We start from the raw sequence: 13,825 nt of genomic DNA on the forward strand, positions 1-13,825 counted from the left end.
ACCGTATAAAATCTTTCGATATTGTCGTACAACTATATGCCAATAAAAGCTGATACCAACTAATTACTTACTCCGTATATTGAATTGTCTAGGGTTTGCAGCGTACTACATACTCCCATAAACATATACTTCCTCCGTTCCTATTTACATGACACAATTGGGTTTATGACACTATTCACACAAACTCCTTTGACTTCATTTTGTGATTTATACTTAAGAAAAAAACATAGTCGTGTGGGGTTTTATTAGATTCGTTTCAATAAATATTTTTTAAATATCAACTTTTTATAATTTTTTGTAATCTATAATTGGAGATATTAACGTTTGAAATCATGCATTGCCAAACGTGCCTAAATAATTGTGTCATTTAAAAAAGAACAGAGGAAGTATAAGACACGTCTATTTGTTATTGAGTAACATCTATCTATATATCTATATCTATATACCCTACTAAAAGACATGACACTAGCTATGAAGCTGACACTTGTCCCTAACTTTTTAGTATTTATTATTTAATTTTTTTAACTTACATATATACAAATAATTATTTAAGATAATCAATATCTTTTACAAATCTATTTTATCATATACAGAGTATTTGGGAAAAAAATAAAACAATTCTACTCCCTTCGTCCCAAATTAATCGTTACACTTATCTTTGCACAAAGTTTTAGGTGATAAGTGGTTGTTTGGTTATCAATTGTTACTTCATTGAAAACGTAGATGTGATAGGAGTTAGTGAGGTATTTTTTTAATTGAATGAGAGAGGGTATGGTCGTGTGCAGACAAAAAAGATAGTGTGAAGAGAGACAATATAATACTTGTGGGTCATTCTTAATTTAGAAATATAACAACTAATCTGAGACGGACAAAAAAGGAAAGTGTAACAAATAATCTGGGACGGAAGGAGTATTACTTTGTCATACTTAACAATAGTTTCCTAATATAATGATCTATTATTTTGTCAACCTTAAATAATTATGTTCTAAACATATTTAGAATGACCAAATATAACTAATAATGTATAATATCTTATACATAATATAACATTTTAAAAAATAAATTCGACCTAAAAATACAACTATAGAATGTGAAATAAGTATTACGGAGTATGATTTATATTGCTTGAATTACGTAATAACTCAACTATTGAATATGGAATAAGTGTAGATTCAAAGTAATAATCTAAATACTCCGAATCTATATATTTTTTAAAACAGGTACAATATTAGATGGATAAGCTTATGCAATTGCAGAGGATTTCATGAAAAATCAATTTAGTAATATATAAGCTTATTTGCCACATATCCCGAGTTGTACCTTATTAATACGAGTACCAGTCTACATTTTCTATCATGAATCCCACGGCAAATTAAGAACTCTCTTCATCTTTAAATCACGGTCTGACACTGAGTTTGTTGTACACCAGAGTAAACATCCAACCTCGGCTTTAGGTATATTCATACAGCAATCACTTAGACGTGACATACAAGCTACAACAACCGTGTTATTTACAATCTACATGAACTAGGAAGTATAGTCGGCAAAACATCATTATGCAAAACATGAATTCAGCCTGGTTACTTCAAGCAAGTTGCAAAGTCACTAGCTACATTGGACAGATTTCATCCAAACTGCAGAAAATGTATAAAGATTTAAGATATTAAACCAATCTGCAAAGTCAATCATCACATGACCTGCTATATAAAAAGAAAAAAATTAAACTAGAATGTATACCTCATCCCCAAATACTCAATTATATCACTTGTAAGAGTTGCTCGCTTCTTATTCTGAAATGTTATCGATGCAGCTTTTCTCAATAAAGCAGAACCAGCTACACATCCAATCACCGTGGGGTTCATCGTCCTGTTAAGCAGCCATACAGATTTCGGGAGCAAGAATAAGAAATAGGATTTATAAGGGAGCTAAATCCTAAACAACAGTATATACCTTATTCCCAGATCTTCCTCAGCAAGTAAAACGTGTTGACGAGCCCAAGATAAGAATACAGCAACACTGCCATTAGGAGATCGAGTGTCATATTCATAATAAATATTTCTCATAATATAAGACATATTTTGGCTTGTATAGTCATCAGTTTAAATACAATTGATGACCAGAGAGGTCAGAACATTGATAAATAACAAAGGGCCGAGGGCCATAAAGTTATTATAACAGGTAAACCTTAATCATTTTAATCAGAAGCTAACTTTGATAGACTGATATCCTAAGCATTGTAATAAGATTGTCAATGTCTTTAAAATTAATAACTTACGTTCCAGAAAGTATATCACCCTGCCCCCCACAGCGCCTAGGAGAACCTGAGATGCTCACTGAAAAGACTGCACAAAGCATGAGCAAAGATAAACCCAAAAATATGTCATTGAAGCTCAAATTTCACAGTTTACTCCTCTCGTCAAATAAACATGTAGAAGTTAAAATAACTATAATGAAATAGCACCTGAGTCACCATCACAAATGAGATCAGACTTTCCTTTTCTCAGAACTGTTGCACCTCCAATCCTAAGGAATCCAGAGTTCCCTCAGTTAATTAAGCCAATGAATTCATACAGCATTCAAATTGAATCAACAAAACCCCACTTTCTCTCACCACATAATAAAAATATATTAAACTAAACCCCTCTACTAACTCGTGTTTTTAAGGAAAATTTTAAATGAACAATTCCAACCATAACTTTTAGGTCACCCTTCCTAGAATACTCTGAAGTGACTTGCAACTGGTATGTCATGTAAAGAAATTGACTATAAGTGTAACAAATTCCATCCAACAGTTTTTCCCTTTTCAGACCTCCAAAAATGAATCAACACCCTACTAAATAGCTAAATCTACCCCTTGCGGAGAAAAAATGCACCACCACCATTTTCACCATTAACTCATGTTACTCACTAACTTGATCTATCCGATATTAGTTTTAACACTTTCCTAAATAACTCATCCTTTGCTCCCTCACTTATCTCACAATCATCTCTGGCTGGCTGGAATTTTTATCTTCTCCTTTCTCCCTATCGCTCTCTTCGTTCTTTGATGGTTATGGCTGCCCACGAGATTCGAACCCAGAAAATTTACTATGCCTTTATTATAAATGAGAGCAGTCCTACATTAGATCATGTGCGGGTGTGGGACCCACTTGTGTAACTAAGCCACGTAGCAAGTTCACCAGCTATACCAGGTTATACATCAGTCTTCAAATAGTACCATTTCTCTCATCAACACTTGTCCTCCCCCAACCCCACGCGGTTGTTTGGGTTATACATGTGAATTTCCATTTTTTTTATTAATCAACAAAACCGCACTACCATTTCTCTCATCAACACTTGTGCCCAAGAGAAATGGAAACTTTATTTGGGGATGGAGGGAGTAAACACGCCTTGAAAGGCTATGATTAGAGGTCTCCTTTCCAACCTTGATGTTGCCCATGTTGGGAGCTGAAACCTCATCTCCCTATATAGCTAAGCTTTAAATAGAGTATTACTTATATTATTCAGTTGTCCCGGTTATTTTCCCCCCCCCCCCCTTAAGTTGACACACTGGCACTTACATCAGTCTTCAAATAGTGGTACACTATAGAGGAATACTACAATATTATGTGTACATCTAGGTGATTTACCCTTTAACAAGAGACAATAGCTCGGCTGCAGATTCGTCATCATTTACTTCACAATCCAAAACTCTCTTCACAAGGCGCTTGTACTCATTCACATTTGGTGTAAGCACAGCCAAAGGATAACCACTAACCAGACCAAGAGAATTGGTCACAAGAAATAGCCCATCCTGAAGAGAAGATTTTTGTAGAACATAAAATTTTATCACATGGAGTATAAAATGATACTTCCTCCGTTCTTTTTACTTGCAACCAAGTGGAATGGAACACAAACCAAGTAAAAAGGTGAAAGTCAAAATGACAATATTACCCCATGACTATCAAAGTCCACAACTCCACATACCCTTTCCCTTACTCTCTACTACTCCCTGTTCCTCTCTCCAACTCATCCCAATTTTACCGGCAAACAACCAGCGACAAGCCCCTACCCTCCCACTCCCATTCTAGCTTCCAGGTTCCAGCGACAATTTTCGTATGCCGCCACCTTCGTGACATTAATCACACCACCACCTCTAAACTCTCCATTATCCCCTCTCTCCTCCATCTTTATTCTTTATTTATTAATTTATTTTTCAAAAACTAGATCTACGCTTGGTCCTCTCTCTTGATCTCTTTTAATGGTAAGTAAATCTCGACATGTTTCTGTTCTCTTTCTCCACCTCTTCACTTTTTGGTTTCTTTGAATATGAAATTGTTCGATTTTTATGACGATGACGGCGAAGATCAAAGAGGCCCGGGGAGCTTCACGTGGGGGAGGGAAATGGATCTGTTTTGGTGCAACTAACGGTGATTGTAGGAGTACAAATGGTAGTGGTTTTGGGAGACAACCAGCAAAGGTGGTGGTTGTGGCTAAGGGACATATAGGTGGGGTTTTGTGAGTGTAGTTGTTATGGAATTAACCAGCAAAAGGGAAGAAGGGATGAGGAGAGTATAAGGAAATAAAATGGTATTTTATCACTAAAACGTTACAAAATATAGTGAAGTTGCAACCTTGTGATCAACGACATTTATGTCGCTCTTAGCTTAGGATTTCATTTCTTTTTTTCGTTGTTTTATTCCATTTATTTCTCGTTTTTCTAGATTTTTAGCCGTTGCTTTACTTTATCGTTCACTTGTTAGAATCTTAGTTTTAAAAAGTGCCAAGCGCACCGAAGCGCCCGGAGCTTAAGCGCAAAATCGAAAGCGCACGCTTTTCGTAGGCAAAGAGCACCGGGAAAGAAATAATAAAATTTCAAAAGTTCAGAAGAGATTGAGAAAATATGGAAAGAAAAAGATGAAAAAAAAGAGAAATCGAAAATATGAAGGAAAAGTTCAGAATCCGACTGGAGAAATCCGGCGAGAAGGCTAGAGAAATCCGGCTACGATGAAAATTGCACTAGGGTTTTCAAAAACCCCCCAAATATTCGCTTTTTAAAAAAAAGAAATCACGTGATACTTTAAAAAGAAGATTAGAGTCATGTGGCTTTATTTTTAATTAAAAAGAAGGGTCTGTTGTGCCTGCCTAGACTACAGGAAGCGCATGAGCGTTCTTCTGCGAGCTTCCGAGCTTCTAAGCGCGCTTTATAAAACTAAGGTTAGAATTACTTAGTTGTTTGTGTAAATTATATAGCCTTTTTATATGCTTCTTATTACTTGTAATATGCGTAGGTGATCTCGGAGCCAAGCATAGGGCTAAGTAGGTCTTGGTCGGGAGAACTCTTTCTCAATAGCTCAAATCGATTATTGCTATTGAACCGAGTTCTTATCCATCGCAAACTCCTCAAAATTTCTCTCTATTGGAGAGAGGAGTACTTGGAAACGTTCATGGTCACCTTTCTTCTACTTGGTGACGAATTTCAATCCATTTACATGCCTTTCTAGCTTTAATTTTTTGAAATTTTCATGTCATGTTGAATAGTTGTAGTATTGATTTTTTTTGTTGATGTTTGTTGTTGCTTGAGGTGCGGCTTTACATTTTAGGAGTATTATTTATGCTTTGTTGTGGATTTTTGTTACTTGTTAGTGATCGAATTTTTGTGATATTGATGATTTTTGGTGATTTCTTGTGGAAATTGTGGTGGTTGTGTTTGTTGTAGGGTATTGTGCTCCTTAGGTGCCTTTTCCAATTGTAGTCATGCCAAGAGATCGAAGAAAGATGGATTTTTCTCCGTCGGCTTGTGCGCACACATACCCTCCTGTGCGCACGCGCCACACGCATATAATTCCCGTGCCCGTGCACAATTATCAAAGAAAGCTAGGGTTTAGTGTTGATACTCTTTGGATTCATGAATTCAAGTGTTGCTTTGAAGTTTCAATTGTAAAATTCTTCTTCTCTATCTTAATCTTTCATTTGTTTCTTTGCTTAATCTTCTTTTTTTTCCATCAATTTTGTTGAAGTTCCATAATATTGAGAAAACCCCAAAAACAAGTTTGAATTTTATTCACGTTGTTTTTGTTCAATGGTTTGCATTGATTGTGCCATCTTAACTCCATACTATTGTGGTTTGATAATTTCTTGTCCAGCAAATAGAGAGTTAGTGGAATTCAAGGCAGTGTTTGTGGTTGTTCTGATCATGGCATAGATTCCAATTCTACATTAATAATTGATATTCGTGTTATTACATAATGAAGTTGCTTCATGAATTGATTGACGGCATTGATATGAGTAGTGAGTAGTCATTTCTACGGGTAGGGGTGTAAATATGGGGCAGTAATTGGGGAATATAGAGGGTTGATTCAATGTTAGCTATGTGGTTAAATGATTTGATGAAAAGGATTTCATGTCTTTCGAGATTAGTATTTACAAATGCTAAACTAGTGAGTGAATTGAGGGTTAGTAAGAGCATATGGGTTAGCTTAATGATTAATAGAGTCATTGTAGTTTCATGGTGGAGCGAGAGCTTGCTAATAGAATTAGACTATGGATTTTCACCGAAAGACTTTAAATGCTTATAACTTTGGTTGACTCCCTTTTGTATCAAGTCTTTGCAATATCAAGCATGTTTCTCCCTTGTCTTTGCCCAATGAATCCATATCGAACCCCAATCCCCTTGTCTTTTATTCTTGATCAATTTTTAGATTGTCTTAGTTGTTTCCTTATGATCCAAACTCTTTCCTCTCTTTACTAAACTAGCTCGTACTCCTTTAGTTGATAAACCAAGAACATCCATTCTCTTGGAAAGATCCCTACACTTACCACTATAATCAATTATCAATATAGTGCGTTGGTTAGGTGTTTTTAGAAATATTGTTTGATTAGGTGGTATTCGTAAACGACACGAAAATCTCCTGTATCCTTGCAAGTAAAAAGAGTACGCAGGAAGTATAAAATTAATGGCGATATTCAACCGTCGAGCATGTTTAAACACATACCCCATCTATAACAAGTGGGATATTCAACTGCCGAGCATGTTTCAAAATTTCACTCACACAATCCTGCACAACAAATATACATGAAACTTGAAATGAAGCAACAAAAGGTAGAACAGCTTTAAGATTTAACACAATAGGAGTATTTGAAGGCATAAAGTACACAAAAGGTTGAATAAATATTAAATAAACCAAAAAAAAGGGGTGCAAGTACACAAAAAAAAAATATGGCACTGAGAAAGGTTCGATGGAGAAAACTTGAGCTTACCACAACTCTGCTCTCCTTAAAGGCACAAAGTACACAAAAAAAGTTGAATAAATATTAAATAAACTAGAAAAGGGTGCAAGCTCCAAAATAAAATAGCCTAGTAAGGTTCAATATAGCAAACAACTTCAACCACAACCCTTCTCTCCTTCACTCACATAGTCACATTTATTAGAGAGTTTTGGCAGAAATATGCTATCAACGTTTTAATCTAAAAACACCATTTCAATAATACTCGGTATAGAGAATAATACTTGAATCACCCAATTAGTTGCCAATTCCCACACTAGTTGCAAAAAGTGTCGATTGCATATACTCTAGAATGATGTTATTAAAGAATTAAATACGCAGCGCAGCTAAAAAAATCAAAATTTCTTTGTAAAGTGCTAATCATCTAACACGAAAATAACTAATCTAGTTAAGAAGACACACCAAAAGAAATGGATCTCTACCGAGGCCTGGGCCAATAACAAGACAGTCAAATCGTTCCATCCATTTATTAACTTCAGAAAGAACCTTGTTAGCAATAAATCCTTTGTCCTCGTCCCTAAAAATTGACATTCCAGAATAGATTACCGGCAACATCAAACGAATAAAAATTACGAACAACAAAACTGAAGCATCTAGATCAAAAAATTTACTTGACGTTATATGACTCCTCCAAAACCGGGTGCACAATTAATTCAGGGCTGTAGCTTTTAATAATTGGAGCTGCATCTTTAGTGCAAAAAACATGTGATAAATCTGCACCCTAAGTTGGAAGAAAACAAGGCCACCAAGACTCAGATCCAAAACAGTGAAAGAAAAATAAATTGATGCAATTTGTAAAGTATTACAAGTATTCAACTTGGAAACTGACTGACAATTTTCAAAGCTGAGATTGCTGCAAAGTAAGGAGCGCCGGTGTATTCTCGACAACCTCCAACAACAGCTATTTTCCCTGACATATTGCGGCTAGTATGTAAGAACCTTTAAGCACATTCACAACAAAGATAGCGAGAATGCTACATATGAAAAATATTTAGGGGAAAATTATCACAGATTCACAACTGAACAATACATCAAAACATTCTTGAATCATACCCAGGCACCCGCCGCACCCGGCCTTTCTCTATCTATAAAATAAAAGCATATAAAATGCACTCTGATGCGTGTACAAATCCCACCTAGCTGCTCAAACTTTTAATTTAGCTACCCCCAACTCGTGAATTTTCTGAGTGTTAAGAACCCATACTCAAACTTATCCATTCTTGTTGTAGCAGAAGTCAAATATTATCTCTGGGAAAACCTAACCAATCTCCTCTTAAATGAGGTGATAAGGGTCCTAAAGCCTAAGCGCAAAGTGTCATTTATTCGTAAACAAGCTCACAAGGGTGTCATTTATTACTCCAGAGCGATATTTTGTTTTTGAGCACTCGTTATAATTTTGTGTCTTGGTCTCATGTTAAAAGAGAGGGCAATTTTGTAGCATATCATCTTGTTAAGCTAGTTTCATTCGTAGTTAAACAAATCTGGAAAAATCAATGTCCTCGGGATATTACTCTGTATGTACTCATGGACACTTTGTTCTTATCTTAATATACTAGCTTACATTTCCCTCAAAAAAAAAGTCAAAGCGCAAAGGCTTAACTGATATACTTCTTTTGTTCCTTAAACATCACACCAATTTGATTTTTACAATATTCACACCTTAATTTTAAAAGACACGAAGCACACTGAATCGCAAAGGGTCCTTGGAGCCTCAGTGCTTGGCGCAAAAGAGAAAGCCCACGCTTTTCATAGGCAAGGCGCAGCTTTAATTGTGTGGGATCATGTTAGATTTGTATCAATATATATTTTTTCTAGTATCATTTTTTATAACTTTTACTAATACATAATTTGAGATATTAAGAGTCAAAATAATAAATTGGAGGAATAAAAGTCAACCATGGTGCAATATTTAAGGAACTAAGGAAGTAGTAGACTCTTAAAAAATTTGGTAAAAAATAGTTGTATGCTTTCTGTGTGGTTGGGTGCGCTTTTGGGTGTCTTTAGAAACGTCTTCTCTAGCAAAGAAAACACTTGACTCCTATTGCCTTGGGCGTAACTTAGGTGCGCTTCTCATTAACTGCTTCTCTCACACCATTTACATACATTCGAGACAAATAGAGAAACAATATGCTAATTATACCCAAAATAAGCAGCAGCATACTACTACAATATATACACTAGAAAAATGAAATAAGATGTCCTTTTAATTCTCAAAGGGACACATTCAGTTCCAAAAGCTTAATGGGAGAAAAGAGAGAAGGCATGAGTTTACCAGCCTGTCCTTTGTGTCTTGATAAGTCAAGGGTAGGAGTGATCCTTCTGATGACATTCAAAACATCAGCCTCAAACACATTCATTTTCACACTGCAATTCTGGTCAGGGTTGCCTCCTAGAGATCTTATCAAGAACCTTTGCCGTCTCAAAACAGCGGACAACACCGACACACTACTGACAACTCGTTGTTGCATCCAAGTGTGTGAACCAGGTACTCATTCCACGTCCAATTAGCATCAACTACGACTCTAATCTCATCACTAATCCCTTAGAAGTGTTAAACCATCTTACCAAAGTCAAATATCTGTCTAATCAAAAGCTCAATAAAAACTACGAGAAAATATATGGAATGTAGTGTATTTAAAAGGAAGAGGGGTTCATGTTAGCATTAACGCCATAAATCACAATTACACATATACATCTCAATGCGATCAGGCCCGTCCCTGAGGCAGGGCAGGAGGGGCGTCCTCCCTGGGCCCAAGGAAAGATACAACGGTTATTGTCAGAAAAATTGAATAGGATTATACGAATTCCAAGTAGAATTTCTCATGAAAAACACCAAAACAAACACAACAGGTACATTTAACAATTTGAAACCCATCATATCAGAAAAATCGAAACAGATCATACAACTATAATACGAATCTCACAACACCAAAACAAAGATAACAAAAAACCCAACCCATAATATATTTAACAATTTAGAAAATTGCAAAATAAAATGAACAGAAAAAACGACTGACCGAGAATAGCAGCACCAGAGAAGGGGAGGTGGTCGGCAAAGACGGCGACGACTATGGATACAGCAACTAATACAAGACGCTGCTTTTGTTGTTAGGGTTTTAAGAGGAGGAGAATGCCAGAGGACTGAGGAGGAGGAAGGGGGAAGGAGATGAAGATAAACAGACCTGTTAATCTATCTAATATTACAAACTTTTAGCAAATACGGTTTAACAGTTAAACCACTTTTATGCACTGGAACTAATTAGTTATGTCTTTTACTCCCTCCGTCTCTTTTTGTTTTTTATGTATTTTATTTTGGGTGTTTCATTTTGTTCTTTACATTTCTTTTTATATTATCACATAATGCATTAATATTATATCAGAATTTGTGGCCCAAATATTATTTTAACCAATTAAATTCATTGAACATTAAATATTTATCATTTTTCCAATGTCATATTTTTGATAAAAGTGAAAACATTATAAATAAACATAATTTTTCTTGTTTAAATAAAAAAAAGTAGAGTAATCCCAATGCACATTAAATAGTCGTTAAATCGCGTGAATAACATCAAACGTAAAAAGACAAAAAAGACAGAGGGAGTAACTACTTAGTTAATCACTGAAACCAATTAGTTAAGTCTGAAATTCAAATAGTTAAGCAATGAAACCAATTAGTTATGCAACCGAACCAATTAATTATGTATTGAACTAATTAGTCAAACAATGAAACTGATTAGTTAAACAATGAGATCAATTAGTTAAGATTTTATGAGTTTTAGTTAATAATAAGTTTGTTAAAAAATAATAACTATTCGACTCATAAATTTAACTATTTGTCTTTATACCTTAACTATTTTGTTATTCAATTAGTTATGATTTTGTTACTTTTAGTTATGTTTTACACTAGTTTAGGCCCTGTTCTTTAGAGCTGAACTGAACTGAACTGAACTGAATGCTCCTGAACTGAACTGAACTGAACTGAACTTAACTTAACAGAATATATTACCGAAATAAATAATAAATAATAAATAATAAATAAATAATAAATAAAAAATAATAAATAATAAATAATAAATAATAAATAAAAAATAAAAAATAAAAAATAAAAAATAAAAAATAAAAAATAAAAAATAAAAAATAAAAAATAAAAAATAAAAAATAAAAAATAAAAAATAAAAAATAAAAAATAAAAAATAAAAAATCATAAATCATAAATAAAAAATAAAAAATACTCCCTCCGTTCCTAAATAAGTGTCACATTTGGGCTCCGGCACGGTAATTAATAAAATTGTAAAGTGCGTAAGAGTTAATGATTGGGAATGTTTTTTTTGAGGAAAGGATAAAGTAGATAATTGTTTAATTGAATAAAGTACAAAATCTAAAGTGAGAAAAAGAGAGAAATCAGAAAATTAAAGACATTGCCATGTCATCAATCCACTACCCACAAAATCAACCAATCAAATTACAACAAAAAAAAACATCAACCAATAGAAATACAAGAGCAATAATCCACGGATCATCAAAAAACACTCAACCCAATCACCAAAAATTTCAAAAAATCGAACAAAAATTTCAAACAAATCCAGGATTAATTAACAAAAAAAATCGAACAACACTAAAATCTCAAAAAAATCGAACAAACCTAAAATCATCAAAAAATTTGAACAAAACTCGAATTATCAAAAAACCGAACAAAACCCAGATTCACCCAAAATCGAACAAACCCTAAAACTCGAATTATAATAAAATCGAACAAACCCAGATTCACCAAAAATCGAACAAACCCTAAAACTTGAATTATCAAAAATTCGAACAAAAATTGAGCAAACCCTAAAACTCGAAATATCAAAAAATCGAACGAACCCAGATTCACCAAAATCAAACGAGCCCTAAAAATCGAACATCACAAGGTTCAACTAAAATTCGAACAAAACTAACAAAAAAATCATCAAAAACCTAAGATCCACCCTAAATTCGGGAAAAAAAATCAGAAAATCATAAAACCCAGACAAATAAAAAAAATCAATAAAATCACAACAAATCATCAAAAATTATCAACAACAAACCTAGAAATCGTCATTAAACTAAAATAAACTAAAAAATTATCAAAAACTCAACATACCTAACAATCCAAAGCCAAATTCGAGGTTTAAAAGGTCAAATTTGACCATGAAAACTTCAGATCTGGAATTTTCATGGTCAAATTTCACCATTTAAAACAAAGTCTTGAATTTTGTGGGTGAAATAAGAGAAGCACGAACGAAAATGAAGGGGAGAGAGTGGAGAGGGAAGAACAAAGAAGATGAAAATGAAGGAGAGAGAAGATGAAAATGGAAAATGAAGAAAAGAGAGAGGGGTGAACGTGAGAGAGGGAGGGTTATGTTCCCTATGTTTTGTGTTCCCTTTTTCTAAAAAATCTTTTTTTTTAAAATTATTTTTTGGGCACATTTTTTAATAAAAGGTAGGTATGGGGTGTAATTGTTGGGAAGTTAAGGGGTATATTGGTAAAGTGTACGTGTCGAAAAATAGAAATGTGACACTTATAAGGGAACGCCAAAAAAGGAAATGTGACACTTATTTAGGAACGGAGGGAGTAATAAATAATAAATAATAAATAATAAATAATAAATAATATAATAATTAATAATTAATAATTAATAATTAATAATTAATAATTAATAATTAATAATTAATAATTAATAATTAATAATTAATAATTAATAATTAATAATTAATAATTAATAATTAATAATTAATAATTAATAATTAATAATTAATAATTAATAATTAATAATTAATAATTAATAATTAATAATTAATAATTAATAATTAATAATTAATAATTAATAATTAATAATAATAATTAATAATTAATAATTAATAATTAATAATTAATAATTAATAATTAATAATTAATAATTAATAATTAATAATTAATATTTAATATTTAATATTTAATAATTAATAATTAATAATAAAAATGTTAACTAATAACTAAAGAATAATTATTAATTAATAACTAAATAACTATATAATAAATAATAATAATATGTAATTTATTACTAAATAATTACAATAAATGATAAATATTAATAATAATAATAATTCATAGTTAATAACTAATAACTAAATAATTAATAACTAATAATCCATAACTAATTAATAAAAATAATAATAAATTATATTAATTATTAATAAATAATTATCAATAATAATAATAAGTAATATATTAATATAAATATAAATATAAATAATAAGTAATATAATAATATAATAATATAAATATAAATAATAAGTAATACAATAATATAAATAATAATATAAGTAATATTAATAATAATAATAATAATAATATTATTATTATAATAATAATAATAATAATTGTTATTATAATAATAATAATAATAATAATAATAATAATAATAATAATAATAATAATTATTATTATTATTATTATTATTATTCTTATTATTATTAAGTTAAATTAAACTGAACTGAACTTAATGCTCATGAACTGAACTGAATGCTCCTGAATTGAACTGAACTGAACTGAACTGCC

General features: G+C 32.2%; 1 protein-coding gene across 1 annotated transcript; it reads right to left on the minus strand.

The window, feature by feature from the left end:
• Positions 1 to 1,367: 1,367 nt before the first annotated feature.
• Positions 1,368 to 9,805, minus strand: LOC110775306 (ATP-dependent (S)-NAD(P)H-hydrate dehydratase). The gene is given in 12 exon segments (XM_021979914.2): positions 1,368 to 1,634; positions 1,738 to 1,866; positions 1,951 to 2,016; positions 2,276 to 2,342; positions 2,462 to 2,523; positions 3,630 to 3,793; positions 6,975 to 7,037; positions 7,669 to 7,783; positions 7,878 to 7,987; positions 8,100 to 8,176; positions 9,539 to 9,716; positions 9,718 to 9,805. Coding segments are annotated over 12 exon segments (1,116 nt in total). The 5' UTR covers positions 9,778 to 9,805; the 3' UTR covers positions 1,368 to 1,609.
• Positions 9,806 to 13,825: the final 4,020 nt, after the last annotated feature.

Source organism: Spinacia oleracea, chromosome 4 (genome assembly GCF_020520425.1).
Source record: "Spinacia oleracea cultivar Varoflay chromosome 4, BTI_SOV_V1, whole genome shotgun sequence".
In the NCBI taxonomy this organism is placed as follows: domain Eukaryota; kingdom Viridiplantae; phylum Streptophyta; class Magnoliopsida; order Caryophyllales; family Amaranthaceae; genus Spinacia; species Spinacia oleracea.